Source organism: Anoplopoma fimbria, chromosome 15 (assembly GCF_027596085.1).
Source record: "Anoplopoma fimbria isolate UVic2021 breed Golden Eagle Sablefish chromosome 15, Afim_UVic_2022, whole genome shotgun sequence".
NCBI lineage: Eukaryota > Metazoa > Chordata > Actinopteri > Perciformes > Anoplopomatidae > Anoplopoma > Anoplopoma fimbria.
In genome coordinates, this window is record NC_072463.1 from 4,945,898 (window position 1) to 4,966,099 (window position 20,202).

General features: G+C 36.9%; 2 protein-coding genes across 3 annotated transcripts in view; both read left to right on the plus strand.

Moving 5' to 3' along the window:
* The first annotated feature begins 1,669 nt into the window (after positions 1-1,669).
* eif5 (eukaryotic translation initiation factor 5) lies at positions 1,670-8,857 on the plus strand. 2 transcript variants are annotated; one of them, XM_054614428.1, is made up of 11 exons: positions 1,670-1,885; positions 3,232-3,511; positions 3,671-3,752; positions 4,213-4,385; positions 4,476-4,587; positions 4,692-4,822; positions 5,886-6,047; positions 6,288-6,449; positions 6,579-6,743; positions 7,370-7,513; positions 8,405-8,857. In XM_054614428.1, the coding sequence occupies exons 2-11, from the start codon at positions 3,440-3,442 to the stop codon at positions 8,501-8,503; spliced, it is 1,302 nt and encodes a 433-aa protein (XP_054470403.1). In that variant the 5' UTR covers positions 1,670-1,885; positions 3,232-3,439; the 3' UTR covers positions 8,504-8,857. The 2 variants fall into 2 exon arrangements, with proteins under 2 accessions (XP_054470403.1, XP_054470404.1); XM_054614429.1 differs by having other exon boundaries at positions 3,371-3,511.
* Positions 8,858-11,537: 2,680 nt separating this feature from the next.
* mark3a (MAP/microtubule affinity-regulating kinase 3a) overlaps positions 11,538-20,202 on the plus strand; it is a 51,020-nt gene continuing 42,355 nt past the window's right edge. The window contains 4 exon segments of the mRNA XM_054614667.1: positions 11,538-11,913; positions 11,992-12,201; positions 18,221-18,403; positions 19,738-19,791. Of these exon segments, the coding sequence (XP_054470642.1) occupies positions 12,151-12,201; positions 18,221-18,403; positions 19,738-19,791 (288 nt within the window). The 5' untranslated portion in view covers positions 11,538-11,913; positions 11,992-12,150.

Genomic DNA, 20,202 nt, shown 5'->3' on the forward strand with positions numbered 1-20,202 from the left:
ATGTACTGCACTTAATATGAATTAATAATTAATATTCATTATTAGATTTATAGTTAGAGTTAATGTTGTCGAATGCATGGAGGGGTGTAAATAGCATAATGTCTCTTCTTTGCTGTGGTGTGCTGGGGTGGTGGCATCAGGACTGGAGATGCCAACAAACTAAATAAGCTGGTGAGGAAAGCCAGCAAGCTCTGTGGTGGGTCTGGAGCTGGACAGTCTGGAGTCAGTGGGTGAGAGGAGGATGAAGGTCAAACTCAGAGCCATCCTGGACAATCCCTCTCCCCCTCTCCATGAGGAACTGTGGCAGCTGGGCAGCTCTTTCAGCCATCGGCTCATTCCACCAAAGAGCAGGACGGAGCGCTTCAGACGCTCATTTGTGCCCACTGCCATCAGACTGTACAACAACACAGTTTGACCACAGTCTGTCATCATGTGAACATTTGTTTGACATAATTCCCCCATGTGGATATACTGTACATTTTTATTATTATTATATATTTTTTTACTGTATAATATGTTTTATTTATTATCTGTTTCTCTGTAGTTGAGCTAAAAAAATAAAAATAAAAATAAAAATAAAAAAACCATTGAATGAGAAGGCGTGTCCAAACTTTTGACTGGTACTGTATATATATAAAATAAAAATATATATAAAATAAAAATAAAAATAAAGAAAAACCATTGAATGAGAAGGTGTGTCCAAACTTTTGACTGGTACTGTATATATACAAAATAAAAAAATATATAAAAAAAATAAAAATAAAGAAAAACCATTGAATGAGAAGGTGTGTCCAAACTTTTGACTGGTTAAAGAAAAACATTGAATGAGATGTATGTGGCTACCGAAATATATTACAGTGGATGTTTTAAAATGGCAGAAAATGTAAATACTCAAATAAAGCACAAGTAGCTCAAAAAAGTAAAATTGCTTGAGTAGATTCACTCAGTTCCAATTCCACCACTTTTAGAATGATGTACCACAAGTGCTTTTATTTTGAAATGAATGCGCCGCCCGGAAGCAGGTAGCGTCCGTCGCCTTGACATCCGCCAGTAAAAAGCGACGTGAGCAGCAGAGTTCCGCAGAACATTCGAGAGGTGAGGCGTGGGGTCGATCCGGCACATTGTTACCTGACGTGGGTTCCACATCGACGGGTCGTAGTAGTGTCGATATCTAACGCCAGCCAGTTAAAATACCGCAACGTATCGATATCGATCCCGCATCGGCTCACACCGCACTGCGTCGTCAGCGCTAGCTTTAGCTGCTAGCGTTAGCATCGGGACGTCACTTTAGCGTTAGCATTAGCTTTAGCATCTTTGGCTGTGAGTTAAAAAAAAACAAAAAAACGACGCTGTGTTCTTGTCTCACCTTGAGGTTGAATATATTTATATTAAGTATTTATATGTATTATATATATTATATATGTGTGTGTTTTTAATACACGTGTAGCAGTAGCTGGTTCGCGCTCTGATTGGCTGAGCTGACGTCACGTGATCAGCTGACATAACGGAATCTTTGAGAACCGTCCGGTCCTTTTTTTTGTTCCGTTCTGACAATAGTTCCGCCCTGACTACGGGGGCACATGACGGACATTTGATTCTGCTAATGTTCGCGTTTTTTTTTGTTTGTTTTTTTGTAGTCTAACAATACTAATTGTAGTCTTTACCCCTCTCCCCCCCCTAAAGGTTCCCCCCTGACACCCCGAGGTCGTTCCAGATAAGCCCCCCTCTCTGAGTCTGGCGCCTGCACCGTTCGGACGCTCCCCCTCCAGAAGCCCTGCAGCAACCAGTACAACCAGTACAACCAGTACAGCACCAGCACCGACCAGCGTTCACTGCGGCTCTTGGACGATCAGCGTTGTGTTTATGTCTTTGTTTTGCGAAAACGGTGAGTTTTTTTCAATAGTAACAATATAAATATAAATGCATGTCCTTTTTATTTAAATGTTTGTGTTTGAAGCGTTGCAGGTTGCATGCTTTAATGTGCCACTGTATCAAAATGGCGTCTCCCAGTCCCCTCACTCGTGTGCAGTGACTGTATGACGCACTCTGCACCAAGCAGCCAGCTAAGCTAACTAGCCTCCCGTCTGGAGCAGCCTGGACCTCTGCCCTGCCTCCCCTGTGTCCCTGTGTCACTGTCAGACCTGTTGATGTCAGATGGACAGATGAAGACGACCAGCTAGCCGGAGTTTAGATGTTTTTAAAGCTGTTGTTTTGCAGCTGCTAGGCCTCCTGTTTTTGACCCTAATAACAAGAGAAGGCCTTATGTGACTAAAGCCAGAGGCCCTCATGTGGGACAAAAGGCTTTCACTAAACAATTAGTGTTACGTATATATGGCCACAAAAGCGTCCAGTTGAGTGCCCTGGTTTTTAGTTTGTCTTTGGACTTGACTGTCATGCCTGCGCACTCCTGGATCACATGGATATTTGCTGGATTTGATTTGGTCAGCAGTATTTCTTTTTTTTTTTTTTCCTGAGTGCAGAGGCTTTTCATATTTGTAATCTATCTGGCAATGCAGGTATTACCGGTCAAAGTTGTATAAGAGGAGACTTATTTATATATATAATGGACTCTGCAGTGCCCCCACCCCCCCAGCTGTCTCTGGCCCGTCCTTCTGGACTGACATACCGGTGTCATAACTCGGTCTGTCATTCACTACAGGAATCAGATTTTACAATTTGGACTGTGTGCTACCTTTTTATATTACAAATACAGTTGTATAATCAAGGGTAGAATCGGTTTGGCTATAAACTGTCAGATGACAAAAAAGGATCTTTAGCACAATTTCTCAGAGCCTTATTTGATGTCTTCAAATTATTTATTCAGTTTTGTTACTTTTCAAAGTAAATAAAGTATCATAATTCAGCAGATATATTGGAGTTTTTTTCCTGGTTGCTGGATCAGACTAATGGAGTGTTGTAACACAACTTTATATGGTACTGGGAAAACGCCATTTTGGGGTCAGTGCAAGGTTTACAATAAAAAGGAACTAATACTAAAGCATTTGTAACACCAGTAGTAAAGTGCATTTTACAGCACTTGTTATTTACAAAGTGCTTTACAGGGTTGAACCAACAACAAAACATTTCTAAATTAAATATAATCAAACAATTTTAAATGACAGTTTAGTTTTAATAGACTCTATTAAGTCAAATTGTCTAGAACACACACAGTAACTGTTATTCATTTATTTTTTTAAATATTCATTGATTTTTGTCGCTCTCCTCTTTCAGAGCTGTTGCGCAGCCGTTGGAACCTGTGTGGTGGAAATCTAGCCTTCAAGCAAGGAGCTTGCGGCCACAGCGGCACAGCGTTTTTCATGTCAGAGACAGAGCGCGCTTGCAGTCGTTTATGTCATCCCCTCTTTTCCAGACAGAAGATCCCGAAAAATCCCCAACCAAGATCCTTTTATCTTACTGATAGTGCTAACAGCCAGCCAAAATGTCTGTCAACGTCAACCGCAGCGTGTTGGACCAGTTCTATCGCTACAAGATGCCCCGTCTGATTGCCAAGGTAGGTTTGGACGCGTTTGATTTATTACAGAAATCGAAAAAATATCGGCTTTCTCATGTCAAATCGGAGAAGCCTAATATGACATTTATGAAGAAGGAACACTGTCATTTTCTTGATATTGTGGTTGTTGATGGTCGTGTTTCTTCTTTTCTCATCCAGGTTGAAGGCAAAGGGAATGGAATCAAGACGGTCATTGTCAACATGGTTGATGTTGCAAAGGCGCTGAACAGGCCTCCAACATGTAAGCAACACACGACATCTGCAGTATCATCTTTATGTTTCTTATTCCTTCCATATTACTGGAATTAAACCAAGGAGAAGTGCGTTTGTACCCAGAGATCAACCAAACACCAGAATTAACTTAGAAATTTAAAGATTCTTTTTTAACTCCCTTTCCTGCTGCTTTTCTGTTTTTTGGAGCTTGATGAATATTTCCTTTTTTATCATATAAATAATTAACTTTTCAACCAAACAACCTGTCGGGATTAGTTCCACTAGCTTTAATCTAATAGGTGTCCCCTTAACTAACAAGGCTACGGAATGTAAATTACATTTTTCGGCCCTTTTATAGAGGCAGGATGTCGATTTTAAAATAAATAAATAATAAAAAATGATTTACACTTTTACAGGAGTTCAAAAAATACCTTTTGTTTAAATCTCTGACTGTTTTGTTTTAAACTGTTGTCTGATCTCCTCCACAGACCCGACCAAGTTTTTTGGTTGTGAACTCGGTGCTCAGACCCAGTTTGATGGCAAAAACGACCGTTACATCGTCAATGGATCCCATGAGGCGAACAAGTTGCAGGACATGCTTGATGGGTTCATCAAAAAATTTGTGCTGTGTCCCGAGTGTGACAACCCTGAAACTGATCTGGTGAATATTTCACAGCGTCTGTGACAAATTAATTGTGTTTTTTTAATTGATTTATTCGATCTAATCAGATTTTCTTTTTCTCTCTTTCAGCATGTCAATCCCAAGAAACAAACCATTGGTAATTCCTGTAAGGCCTGTGGATACCGCGGCATGCTAGACACCAGACACAAACTCTGCACGTTCATCCTCAAAAACCCACCAGGTGAGATTTTGCTCTTTCTCTTAGTTACCAGCAGAGTTAAACACATTAGGATCGTTCACTCATGCAGATTTTTGTTCATAACTATTTTGCTTCTCCAATCACAGAGGCCACTGAAGGTGGATCCGCATCTGTAAAGAAAGAAAAGGAGAAGAAGAACCGCAAGAAGGACAAGGAGAACGGCTCCGGCAGCGGAGAGGGTGGAAGCCAAGAAAACTTTGACGCTCCCGATGCTGTGGTGGGTTTTCTAGTCTCTCTCTAGGATCAACGTTGCCGCTGCTGTGAGAGTTTATCACCAGCAAACACAAAGCCTCCTGATACCAGTCGGACACAGTGTTATTTACTTACTGTTGGAACTTTAAGAAACTGTTTGTGGTCTCTGAGTTCAACGACCCCGTGAGCAGCTGACTGTGTACTCGCCGCCGAAACAAAGATCAGTAAAGACTAAAATACCTCACTATGGCACAGTCCAGTGTGACTTTTGATCCTCGTTTAGTCTGTGTGGTGATTAAGTTGGTTTCAATCCTTAAAATAGTATCAAAGGTGAACAAATGAACCTCCCAAAACGCCACAAACATTTGCAGTAGCGTAAGATAATCAGTTCACTGCAGCACTCAGAGGTTTGTTATCTGAGGCAGAAGGGTGGACGTTAGTTAGGAAAAGTTGACGGTAAAGAAAACAAGATATTAAAAGTCAAAGCAGATCATTTTTTATGCCTTAAAACATGTTTAAATAATTTGGTTGGGTATCTAAAGTGAAGATCTAATAACAAGTTCTGAAAGTTACTCTTAATATTTATTTAAGGCTGCCTTCTAAAGTAGATTATTCATCAGTCGGTGAGCCCTTAAGTCAACTCTTCAAGTTGAGCCATTTTTTTTTGAGTCTAGATAATAAACACATTGGATGAATAGATATGAATGGTAATGACACAGCAAAAACAAAAAGCCACACCCATAAAGCATGGTTAACAAGATGAAGTCTTTGAGGGGACAAATAACTTGTCCTATCCTTTTAACAGCCAAATTATATTACATAAAAAAATAAAATATAAAATGATCACATCCAGGTAAAGCCCTAACTCCACTTTTTTTTATTTTTATCAATCATAATATTTTTCAGCCAAGGTTCTCATACAGCTGCTTGTGTTTAAACATTTACATTTTTAACTGTTAACACACAAGGATTCATTTTTAGTCTAAAGTATCAGGTGTTTGTCTCTACACCAACATTTTGCAGTGAAAACCTTGAAAACACATTTCAATCACTTTGTCTTGACCTCTGCTTGTCTTGTGTGTCTTCAGGACCGAGACGACGACGATGAGGACTGGGCGGAGGAGACTACGGAGGAGGCGCAGAGGAGGAGGATGGAGGAGATCAGCGACCACGCCAAGAACCTCACGCTCAGCGAGGACCTGGAGAAACCCCTGGAGGAGAGGGTCAACCTGTTCTACAACTTTGTGAAAGTAAGACTGTCTGTTCTTAAACACACTTTATTCAAAACATCCTTTTGTTTTGCTTCCTCTTAAAGTCTAGTAATTTAGCTGTAAAGATGAAGAACAAATATTACATTTATGAGCTTAATTGGAAGTAAGAAAAATAATACTCTAATACTATTAGAGTGTAGGTATGAAATCTATTTTTTTTTTCTCAGTATAATCTGGTTTCCATTCCTCCTTAACTTTACTGTTTTTTCCCATCTCCAGCATAAGAAGGAGAGCGGAACCATCGACGGAGCCGATAAGGATATCTTGGCGGAGGCAGAGCGTCTGGATGTGAAGGCCATGGGCCCCCTCATCCTCAGCGAGCTGCTCTTCAACGAGAACATCCGCGACCAGGTCAAGAAGTACAAACGCCACTTCCTGCGGGTACGTTGAGTAATCCACGACTGTGGTTTTCATTAATCTGTTTATGGGATGACAAATTAACATTTGTCAAATTAAATCTTGTTCGTCTTTTGACTGATTTTTTTTTTTTTTAATAAATTTGCCCCTCAGTTCTGCCACAACAACAAGAAGGCCCAGAAGTATCTGTTGGGAGGTTTCGAGTGTGTGGTGAAGCTGTATCAGGTCCAGCTGCTGGCTCGCGTCCCCATCATCCTCAAAGACCTGTACGACGCAGACCTGCTGGATGAAGACGTCATATTCGCCTGGGCAGAGAAGGTGGGTGGAGATGTCTTATATTGATTTATTACATTCAAATGATAGTCAAAGGACAAAAATAAAAGATGAAATGGAGATGATTTGACAAGAAAATTAAGAAAAAATTAATTAAATATGTACTTGTACAACGGTAAATAGAATTAAATATTGGCTTTAGTGCCTCTGAGTGATGTATTTAATGCAACTGTTAAATTAGATTAAAATGATTTCCCAAAACTAATACTTAAACATGGACATGACCACTTTTGTAACACCATTTTTGCGCATTTAATATTAAATCAATTTTTTTAAATCAAGAAAATATCAAAAACAATCCTCAAAAAACTAATCTTGAAACATCTAGCAGTGATTTAGTCCTGTCCCCTGTTTTCTGTGCCTTTCCATTTTTTATGAATCTTATTTGATACCAGAGTTAAATTGGCCTTTAAAAACTTTCTCATTGTTTTATAGTTTTACTTTAAGAATGCCTGTAATAATAGTAAAGCTGTTTATAGCAGGATTATAGGCAGGAGGATGAATAAATATTTAAATCAGCTCCACTAATGATGTGGATACATTTAGATTATCATTAATTGTCATTGTATTTAATTGCAGCCGTTACTAACCTGACTGATTTTCTCCTCCAGGTTTCTAAGAAGTACGTCTCTAAGGAACTCGCCAAAGAGATCCACGCTAAGGCTGCTCCGTTTGTCAAATGGCTGAAGGAGGCGGAGGAGGAGAGCGGGGGCAGCGAGGAGGAGGAGGTGGAGGAAGATGATGAGAACGTGGAGGTAACAGACCGACGTAGATCACGATGTTGCGTTAACATTAAATTGTAATTATATAAAGAAGATATTAAAACAAATGTGAGTTCCTGCAGACGTTTAGACAACCCACCTCTGCATAGCTGCTCATCAGAAACTTCCTTTTTTTAAAAAATGCATTTATTGATGTCAAATATTCAGTCAATATGCAAATATCAAAAAATACAGCAAAGAAGAAAGAAATCTTTATGCATAATGAGAGCTCTGACGAAGGTCTTTGAAACCTTTTTTGCCAATGTAATTGTTAAGTAATTAATATAGATATTTGTCCAAACTCCCTTTCATTATTGAACACTCAAATATGTTTTTTCTTTTTTTATGTTGACTGAGTTCTCCGTGTGTGCATACAGGATCTTTTATCACAACTTGCTTTAAAACCAGTCGTAAACCAGTATGCATCTTAGAAAATACTTTTAAGTGAAGTAGGAATAATCTTGTGTTCATTAGTTTAACTTTTAATATGATTAATATTTGCATATTCATGAATTCTTTCTTTTTTAGTGAAGGTAATTTAAAAACCACATCAGCCATAAATTATTAGTCAAAGCAGAGTGATACAAACTAATGAAATGAAGGTCAGCATCGTGCTCTTCTTTATTTATTCTTGGGATCGATCTTTATTCTTTATTCTTTTTTTTTTTTTTTTTTTTTCAGGAAAGGTTTTTGTCCAGCCGCTTGTGTTTTTAACATTTTAAACCTTGAGTTATTTTATTGAATGTTGTGGAAAAACGTAGAGAAACCTGCGTGTAATGACTGAAACCAGCCGTGTTCTAGTTTCCAGTGTTAGTCAAAGGTTGCAGCTGTAGTCTGAAACCTCCGTGGATGGTGTTAAACCCGTTTCTTTCTCTCTCTTCTCAGGTGGTGTACTCGCCCTCCGCCCGCGAGCTCAGAGTTGAGACTGTGAAACCGGACACGCCTGAAAAAGAAGAGGACGACATCGATATCGATGCGATCTGAGAGACTGATGATGATGATGATGATGATGATGATGACGACGATGATGAAGCTTTTCTTGTGTTGTGGCTTTGACTCTGGATGCCCTGAACCACCTAACTGGCTGGCCTCTCCCTCCTTTACTCCCTCCCCCTCTCCCCTCCACCCTCCTCTGCTTTGTGGCATGACTTAACATAGTGCTTTACTTGCTGCACATTAACTCTGTAGTTTTGAGATGTATTAAGTTGATGAAACGAAGTCGCTTTGGGGATTTTAATCATGGGTGTTTTGGGGGATCATTTTGACTGCACATGTTTCTTCTTTTTTTTTGGTCCCTGTATTTTTCCAGTCAATAAAGAATGAATGTTTTGCTATCCACTACACGTTGTTGTTTTCTCTTTCCTGTCTGAAGAAGTTGGCTTAGAATCGATGATTGAGTCATTTGATTTAGTCCTTTCAAAGCAAAAACACCAAAAGTCTTGGCCTCCATTTTGTCAGAGGTGAACATGTTGTTTTCTTTGTCTTCTTTTAGAGACTGCTGAATATTTTATGAGTTTTGGATTGTTAAATATGTAAACATGGGGCCTTGTGATGGGCTCTTTTATGACATTTAAAAACAAGTTGAATCAAAAATGAGAATATTCACTGAATGCAGCCGTATTCCAAATGAGTAGGAATTGAGGGCTTATTTAATTTGATTATTTTATTTTTTTAGGGGACATTAGATTCCAATCAGTGAATCATATATAATATAGCGTGAAATGAAATATTGGCTTCATGTTGACCTTTTTAATTTAACTATATTTAGTGTAGTGCATCTCAATAAAACAAGTACATTTTATTTAATTTCAAAATTCAAAAATGTTCTATAATTAATGAAAAATGGTAAAGAAATTGTATTTATTGTGGCAAAGCTGGACATAAAAGGTAACTCCAACAGGACATGGAGACAATACATTTAGAATATGCGACACATAAATAGAGCAAATCTGGATTTTAAGAATAATTCTGACTAATTTATGTATGTATATGGTGTTAAATATTTATTTTATTAGGATTGCATTAATAAAAGACTAAATAGTCAATCAGATTGAAAAAGTCACAAATTTAAACTTTATTCATGCTAAATTGCTTTAAAAGAATGAAAGCAGGTTGTTTTTCTGTTGTGTGTTTTCTCCCTTTAATATCTGGATTTGTTCTGAACTATTCCTGTGTGGAGCTAAATAAATCCCCTCAGAGACGTTTCCTGCTGGATGGTGACAGGCCGCTCTGTACTTTCTGCTCCAATGGGACGCAGCTCGGCCGGTTTCCTCACTTCCTCCACCCGTTCAGCTGGACTCACTGACGCTGCGTTCACGTGCTGTCGGAAATATAAAACACCATTGAGTACTTTGACATTATATTATTATTATATTCCTTTATTGATCCCCATGGGGGAAATTCAAGTGTTGCAGCAGCTCAACTACACAGACACAGACAATAAATACACATACTATACAACTACACAGACAATAAATACACATACTATACAACTACACAGACAATAAATACACATACTATACAACTACACAGACAATAAATACACATACTATACAACTACACAGACAATAAATACACATACTATACAACTACACAGACAATAAATACACATACTATACAACTACACACTACACAGACAACACATACAATACAATACAGACAATAAATACACATACTATACAACAAAATAAAGATAGAACAAAATAAAGATAGAATTATAATTGACTTGTTTATTATATTTAAATATATATCGACTAATCGAGAAAATAACCGACATTATATTAATTGTAGATCAGTGGTGGAATATTTACTCAGTACATTTACTCAATTACAATACTTTAGTACACTTTGAAGGTACTTGTATTTACTTGAGTATTTCCATTTAATGCTACTTTTTACTTCTATTACATTACATTTCAGAGGGAAATATTGCACTTTTTTATTAGACTACGTTTGATATTTTAAATACTTTGCAGATTAAGGATTATTAATCCAAAATTAAATCAATAAATATTTGATTTTGTATCATTATAGATTAAAATACCCAGAAGTTTGTAACTGAACAGTAGCTCCAACAACTGCAACATTAAAGTGATGCGTAAATTAAAACATCAATGAATATTATCAGTAACGCAACATGTATTATTCTAAAAGTGTTATTTAAATAAATAAAATCTGGTATTTCTGTTTTTACTTGGGTAAAAAAACTTCCATTGGTGAAAGAAGTATTTAGATTTTATGTAAAAGTAGCAATACTACAGTGTAGACATACTCTGTTACAAGTACAAGTTCTGCATTTAAACTCTTATTTAAGTAAAAGTACAAAAGATACGATGTGATACGATAAATAAAGATATGATAAAATAAAACAGAATATTATTAATCTGGAAAGAAGTTCTTGCACCACAGTTTAATCTAAAATGAATAAGGAAAAAACAACATAAGAATAAAAGAAAATTAAGAGTAATAATTTAAACAACTATAAACAATAGAGTAATAAATATGTGTATAAGAAATAATAATAATAATAATACATTCTATTTATAGAGCGCTTTTCAGAGTACTCAAAGATGCTTAGAATTAATAGAATAACAATAAAAGTAAGATAAATGTAGTATTTATATAGCCTACTTATAATACCAGATGTAAAAATGTCATTATGAATTTGTAGTTATTATTAGTATGTGTATTTATTGTCTGTGTAGTTGTATAGTATGTGTATTTTTTATTGTTTTTCTGCTAGCCAGACCATCTGTGTAGTTGAGCTGCTGCAACACTTGAATTTCCCCCATGGGGATCAATAAAGGAATATAATAAATATTTAATAATATATCATAATGTATTAGCTGTTTGTATTTTTTTTTTTTTATTAATAATCTAAATCTGAAAATGTCAAAGAAATGAATACAATATTCCTTCTGAAATGTAGTAAAAGCATAAAATAGAAATACATCAAAGTACTTGAATAAAAGTACTTAGTTACATGCAACCTTCTTCTCCCACCACAGTTGGTTGTTTGCCTGCTCTTGGTGAAGCTCTGACGTCCGAGCCGGGCACGGGGTCCCTGAACGCATCCTAATCCAGCCCAGCCGCTGAGTAGCCATTTTGGTCCCACCTAAAACAGACACACCAGCTTCACTTTGGGTCGTCGGAGATGGAAGAAATCCGAGTCGACGGCGAGTATTTCAGCCTCCAAACCCTTCTGAGCCCTTCCAGGAAACCTCGGCTGTTGACTCTCGACGCCATGGCTTCTTTTTAAACACTTTGTGGGTGAAATAACAAGCCTCGGGTGGTTCTTTTTTTATTTTATTTTTTTGAAGTGGCGACAGCGCCTTAGCGTTTAGTTCAGATAGCTTCACTGACCCCGACCAAAAAACGGACAGACGGACACTAGTGTGAGTTTGACCACCGGTGTGTGTGTGTAAAAAAAAAAAGAAACATAAGATTATTAGTGCTTTATGTTTTTATTCCAGTCTCTAACAGTTCAGGTGCTCGGCTCCAAACACGTCCGGTTTGAAAATCGTCACGACCCATGCTGAGACAGTGTCCCCCTGCAAGGCAACGCAATAATCTGATTTTTTTGGGGGGACATCAAACGCCGCCTGGTGGGATTAAAGGACATATAAAGAAAGATGTCAACAAAAACCCCTTTACCCACTGTCAACGAGAAGGTGACTGAAAGTGTGAGTATACAGGCTGTTTATGTGCATTTATGTGCATTATAATCAAGAAGAATGAAGCAGGAGGTGTGTGTTGTTCTGCAGTTATGGCAGAGTATGTTGCATAATTGGACTGTATGATAAAGCTAATTGTTTCACTTTGTTTTTTAAACTAATTGTAAACAAGCATGTCCTCCACGTCAAAAAAGGGTTTTAATGTCATCCAGTGTTCATGCCAGGGTTTATTAACATGCATTTTATGTTTTTGTTTTAAATTTAAAAGCGTATTTATGATGTAGTTTGGACATTTAGGCCCAACAGAGGAACAAAACTACAGCACTTTGCCTGCAGATTCTGGCAGGCAACAGTAGCTTCTATCCGGGTGTTGTCATTGGTGCTCCGAGCTGTCACTCAAACGTTTCAACCATTCAGCTTCCCTCGTTAGTCCTCATAAGCCCCGCCTCCTCGTGACCTAACAGAGTCTCCCGTCTGAAAGAGCGTTGTCAAGGTAGCGGCAACGCAGTTTCCGGTCGGGTTTTTCAAAATTAAACAAATATGGGCATAAGGAGATGGGCAACATGGCATTGTTGTTATCATTGAACAACGGATCTATTGTTGTTGTTTTGTAGATTTTTTTAACATACAGACATTTAAAATGTTTTGAAATAGAGTTCTGATAACCTAAAATTATTAAATCTTCCGCCAAGAAAAAATATAAATTAAAAAAGAAGATTGCTACCAATCAACAGTCAATGTTATTTACATTTTAATTGTGCTGCAACTATTTTCATTATTGGGTCATTCATCAAACATTTAAAAGTGTCAGAGTCTAATGTCTGTTATAGTTTTTCTGAAATTGAAGGCACCATTTTTGAATTGGCGCCTCTTTAAAACCTTAAAGATATTTAAACAAAAATGATATAAACATAAAAAACTTAATCCGCCTATTTCTATTAACTGCTTTGTACTTTCTTTTAATGCTGTAATTCAACCTTTTTCTTTTTGGCATGAATTCAGTTGGTTATATACATTTATACTCTGAACTGTGTAACGTCCATGTGTGAAATCATCAGAATCTTTCGACTCATCACGGTAGCAGCAGAGAATCAGCTGGAGATAAGACTTATCCTGGACAAACAAAACCTCAGAGAGCGATAAGACTTTTTTATTGATCCCCGTGGAGAACTGAGGACTTTTCAGTAGCTGAGACTGTGACGACTTGGTAGCCAGAAAAAGACGACTGGAAACCAGCAGGAGCAATAATTGAAACGGAAGAAATATATTTGTGCTTTGATTTTTGTTGATGCAAATAGTTAAAACCCAAGAAGGCAGCAAAGTTAACGTCAAGTGTACGTCGATTTCACACATACATTACAGACTAAAACTTTAAGTCCATGAGAGAAGATGTTAAATATTCCCAAACGTTGTATAATACATGCAGACAGAAAGGCATGATAACATTTTTACGCATTGTTGCAAGACAACATTTGCAGACGAGACATTGTGTCGCCAGTCTTGTGTTTTCTGATGTTTCTTTATTGATTAACTGAGATAAAACTCAACAGTTACATTGATAATGAAGATAATCTTGAGTTGTGAATGTAACTTTGCTGGAAATGTCAGCATTACGTTGTACAGGAGCATAGTAATCATTCACAAAAGAGACTCAGTCTGTTTCAGTCACATCCAAACAAACTATTCATACTAAGTATAACTTTGTAGTGAGTTCCAGCTGCATAGTTTGTGGACTTTTGGTTTTTGTTCGTGAGAAATGCCTAGATGTAAACCACAGTAGCAAGGTTTTCTGAGTATGAGTCATGAGCTTACTGGACAAAATCAACCGTCCCATAATGCATTGCAGCTCTTCTGACTGTCCAATGGCGGACTGCGACGCAGACGAATTAAATAATCAAACGTTGGATAAAATAATTTACAATTAGTAAATTCAGTTAAGAGGACACACTTAGGAGCTCACTCATATTTCACTGTATAAAACTTATTTAACACCAACATATTTATTTTGATTTGGCTTTAAATATTACTGGAAAATATAAAGTTGAATGTAAGAGGTCACGTTGATGTACATTTATGATAAACAGGTTTTTCTTTTTACATACTTACTCTTGAACAGTCTGTTGTTGGTGGCATAGTTAATTTAATTTGCAATATGCAGCACATTCTGATTGAGTTTGTTGTATCAGTGGTGGAAGAAGTATTCTGATCTTTTACTTCAGTCAAAGTAGTAATACAACAGTGTAGAAATACTTTGTTACAAATATCAAAATTTGACTTGAATAAAAGTACAAAAGTAAAAGCATCGAAATATACTTATAGTACCAAAAGTGAAAGTACTCTTAATGCTGACTGGCTACTTTCAGAATAATAAATGTTACGTTACTAGAGCATAAACATTTATTGTACATATATCACTTAAGTGTTGCAGCTGGTAATGGTGGAGCTATTTTTAACCATTTATAAACTGCTGTAACTATAAAAATGTATATGATTTTGCATTATTAATCTACAAAGTAACTCAAGTTATCAAATGAGTGTCGTGGAGTAAAAAGTACAATATTGGCTTCCAAAATGCAGTGAAATAGAAGTAGCATAAAATGGAAATACCAGAATAAGAATCAGTTTAATGCCAAGTACGTTACACATACAAGGAATTTGGCTTGGTGATTGGTGCGTAACAATACACATTGCAATAGTTGTTTAGAGTATGTTTAAAACAAGTATATAATTAAAGTTTAAAGTGTAGTAGAGTTGTGCAAAGGAGTGTAACTAAGTCTTTGTCCTGTGGATTTAAGTGTCCTAGTCAGGAGGCTTTGTGAATGATCCCAACTGCAGACAGGAAGAGGATATACTCGTATCAAGTACAAGTACCTCATAATTGTACACAGATACAAGTAAACGTCCTGTGTCAGATTAACATATATAACAGTATTTGTTTTTAATCACTGTAATGTTGCAGCTGGTAAAACTGGAGCTAATTTTAATCTCTTTAATACAGCTGGCCAACCTAATGTATATCATAATGTATTTGTTGATTTATATTTTGCATTAATCTGAATCTGACTTTAACTCATTAAAAAAGTGTTAAAAGTACAATATTTTTCTCTATAAAATGTAGTGAAGAAGTATAAAGTAGCATAAAATGGTTAAGTAAAGTACAAGTACCTCATAATTGTACACAGATGTACTTAGTTACTTCCTACCACTGCTGCAGTGTGTAGAAGGCAATTTCGAACACCATCTCTTTCCGCTACTGTGAAAGCGGCTGACTCGGTGCTTTTACTCTGAAAGGACACCACCGTCCATGATTTACTGGTTTCGGCGTGTCCTCCTGTAGCCGGCTTGACTGGGATCAGTGTGTCCTCCCTCCCTCCTCCTCCCCTCCTCCTCCTCCCCCCGTCCTGCTGTCTCTCTGTGGTTATCTGGGCTCTGAGTTGGGAAAGTCTGGCTTAGTGGGACTCTCTATGGGCTTCATCAGTGAGTTCCTGTCCAAACATGACGGGCTCCCAGGCAGCCAGGAGACACCGCAGCCTCGTGAGTAACCGCCGACAAGGAAACCATCAAAACTGAGCTGGGACGGGGTTGTTTTTGTTCTTTACAGGAAATGGTTGTTAGCCAGAAAACATGGAAAAATGACATATATTTCTGTGTCCTTTCTTATGATAAACAGATGATTAGTTGGAAGTGGAAAAACAGTTTAGCGTGTCCTCCAGGCTTTTATTTTGTAGTCTGTATTCAACAGTGACCTTATCCTATTTTTATCTCTCCTGCTATCTCTGTAGGAGGCCTAAAATATTCCTTTAGTGACTTATAGTGTGTGTGTGTGTGCTGCTCAGCAGAGAGTTTAAAGTGACCTTATTGTGGTTTATGGTATTTTGTCATCTCATGTGGTGTCTGTAAACTATTTCACATTGAGGCTTTTGTAAGTTTATTGGGTTCCTTCCAACCAAATAGTGACTTTAGATTCTGTTGAATCCTTATTTCTGCTGTAATATCTGCACATTGGCTTATAGAATTAGTTATGTGACAACTTTATGATTTTTTAAAATTGGATTGGTGCCATGTGGATTGAAATATAAAGTAGAGTTTTCATGCTTATCATGTTTGACCTCCTTTTTATATATATAATTCCAGCTTTGCATGAAAGACTAAACTCTTGTTATTCATTCCCTCTCCTCAGTCGTCGTCCCGTTCTTTGTCTCCGGGGCTGAATGGGGTCAGTTAAGTTTGGGATGGGCCGAGGGGCACCGACTCTGTTAATGAGGCATCGGGCCGACGGTCGATACTGAAGCTGCACCGAGTATCTATCCGGTTTTTGTTTTTTAGTTTAGCTGTTGGGGGGGTTTGAGTTCACATCAACCCCCCCCCCAAAAAAAAAAATCAATCCTTTTCATTGGTGGAGCTGTCAGAGCTGTGTAACAAAATAATCATGACAGCAGACCGAGCTGTTAATCTTTGATTGTATAATTAAAACATGCAAAAACCAGAGTGCATTGGGTTTTCTGGACGTTTAGTGTGTTCTTTTACCTCTGAATACACTACTTTAACATATTTTTACAGCCTCAAAACATGCAATAAATACTCACAGATAATCTGACTATCATCATAAAGAATGAATATAAATGAATGATATGAAACGGAGCAGAGGTGCTAAATATTACCACTAAATAAATTAGATATACTGTTTAAACAGTCGTCTACTAACTAGCCTGATAAAGAGACCAGATGCATCCATATCTGGGCGGTTTACCAAATCTATAAAACAACTTTTCATGGTGTAAATGAGAACAGTAGTTTCGTAACCAGACTGTTATAGATCGACCCTTTGACATTTTCATTAACCTTTTTGAAACCTTTATTTGTTGCTCTACGCTCTGCTGTAAAGTCTGCATGCCAACAACAGGATGTGACATTGACTGAAGCTGCTCGCCAGATTAATTTACATTTCATTTTTTTGTTTTGTTTTTATATCAAGGTCAAAACATAGATGTGTTTTTAAAGGGGCTTTACATTCGGCCAAACATTCTTTAGATTTTGATTTAAAACACTATGATTCTACAATAAAACATTATCCTAAAAGAGGAGAAGAGAGGAAAGAAAAGCACAGTTATGCTTGATAACATGCAGGACACGAAAATTTGGCAAAAATATCTGAAACAAGCAAAAACTAATTGATCTCAAGCTTTAAACAGATTTCCGCTCTTCAACCTGGTCACATTTTTGTAATTTAGTTGTCGGCTACTTTTGTGAGAACGTGACCTTTATTCGTATGTAGAAAGTCTTTTCATTGCTCCCTGTATGGATAATCTTCATTATGATTTTAAGTTCATACACATTTTACCAGTTTTAATTCAGCAGTTTGCATTTCAAATAATCTATTTTAGAGGTGGAACTGTTTCTTCATCGACAGGATTTTTTTTTTTCTTTTACAAATTCGAAAATAGATTAAATCATTTTTAAAGAAAATTGATAGAAAAATTCACTGTTCCAATCTGTGAAATGTGAGGATTTCAAGCTTTTCCTGGTGTCATTTGATGACGAACTGAATAACTGGAGGCTTTTCACTATTTTTTTGATATTTCATTGACAAAACGAGACAACAGTGAGTCAATTAATCGTCAAGGAAAGGCACGTTTCATTAAAACTGGTTTACATAACGCATAAAAAAAGGAGAAACTGCTTAAAAATGTTATTTAAAAGAAACATAAAAGTTTATAACCTGGATCTAAAGATGTAATATCCTCTGGATAACGTCTGTGTATTAATGTATTATCTTGCTCTGATATTTGGTTGATGAAAAGATGAATCTGCCTATAAAACTCTGTTTATCAGCCATCCGCGGCCGGAGGAATAAATCCTTTCCTCGTCTGGATGCTGAACTATAAATATCGTGCGTTTGTTTCCTGCAGAGTCTCGGTGTGAACGTCACTCTGGGTCAACATGACTCACAGAGTGTTCCACTCTATAACCAGCGCTGCTCTAAAATACCGAGTCTTTTGTTTTTGTGTTTTTTTTTTTCTCCTCACAGCACACGTCTCACAGTAATGGACGTCAGGAGATCACCACGCGCTCGGCCCGGACCGGCGTTCGATCCCGCAGCTCCGAGGAGCCGCAGCAGCCCCACGTCGGAAACTACCGGCTGCTCAAAACCATCGGCAAGGGCAACTTCGCCAAGGTCAAACTGGCCCGGCACATCCTGACCGGCAGAGAGGTGAGACGGGACGCTGGTTTTATGGAGGGGGACGTCATATTTAAGAAGTTCTTACTCTGAGAAAGTTAACTTTGGTTAAACTTTTGAATTTTAAAAGCAAAAACAAAAGTAACCCTACAAATATATCGTAACAAATATTAAAGTGAAAGTAACAAAGTTGGCAAATTTAAAATGTTAATTTAACTTTCTTTTTAGGTTAAAAATAGTAAAAAATTATAGTATATATATATATATATATATATATATATATATATAAAGAAATGTAAAAATATTTAAATAAAAATACATAATTAATAATTCTTAAATAAATAAATTCATGTTTGTTTATGTGCTAAGGTTTGCATTTCTGTTTCAAATAAAAATAAATAAGTAGAATAATAATCGGAAAAATAATGTATAAATATATGCAAAATAAATAATATACTGTAATAAAGTTAGATTAATACCATAAAATAATGCTTATAGTACATGTATCCTCTTTTGTGTCACCATATGTGCTTTGTAAGCCTTGATGTCGGCACCAACAGTTGCATGCATTAGTTAAACCTCTAAACTCTCTGCTAAAACTATGAAAACTGATCATTGAGACCAAAAACAAATGGATTCTTTAGTTTCACTGCAACTCTGTGGGGGATTTTACCTGCAGGTCGATATCCACTTTTTATTACAAGCAATGCATTTAATTTCCTGTCAGATCTGTAGTTTTGTTTGCTCATTCTTTGATCAGGCAGTTCGTCATTTAATTCAGAATATTTGTTATACGACTGCTTGTGTTTTAAAGGCATTCAACATTTAAGAACTTCTTCTCGTAAGTGGAAAAAAAAGGATTTAATAGAAACTACCTTCTTTTAAAATAAGGTATCAAAAAAGAACAACCTTGTTTGAAACTGTGCTAGTATTTTGTACATTTTAAACTTCACATCCTGACAGGTTCATCGCTCTAAACCTCGTTGGCAGTAATAGAAGTTTAATGCAGAGCTGCTTCTGAGCGTTTGATTTGTTCATAATTTATGAGCAGAAAGAGCAAGCGTTCATATTTTAACGATATGATTCAGCTCTTTTGCCCTCAATCCTCTCCTTTTATCTGTTTATGCAATATATTACTGAATTTATTTCCCCACAGAGGAAGTTTAAAGAGTTTTATTGCTCTCAGATTGACTGTTTAGTCCTTTAAAAGATAAGATCGATTCAGTTTCCCTTTTCTGTGTGGTTGTCTCTTTGCTTTTTTATTTATTTTTCATATTCCACTTCCTCTTTCTCAGACTCCTCATCTTCTGTTACGTCCTATTTAACTCGGTTTCGTTTTTGTGTGTTGTGTTTTTTTCTCTCCACAGGTGGCAATTAAGATAATAGACAAGACGCAGCTGAACCCAAACAGCCTTCAGAAGGTAATTTACCCCCCTCTCCTCTCCTTTCTCTTCTCTCTCTCTGCTGTTCTACTCTCACGCTGAGGCAGAACTCGTTTATAAATTCATGAAGCACAACAGATTGAGTATTAATTGTGCAAATGGGAAGCAGTGCATTCTGGGACAGAGCACGTGTTCTCCGTATAAGAGCATTTATGATTTCTTTGGAGGCCTCAGCTCCACATCGACTATTCCTATTAGGTTTAAAATGTTTGTTAATATAAAACACGAGGCTTAAAAAGGAGATTTTATCAGTCAGTGGTGGAATATGTACTCAGGTATTTTACTACAGTAAAAGTAGTAATACCACAGTGTAGAAATACTCTGTTACAAGTAAACGTCCTGTGTCAGATTAACATATATAACAGTATTTGTTTTTAATCACTGTAATGT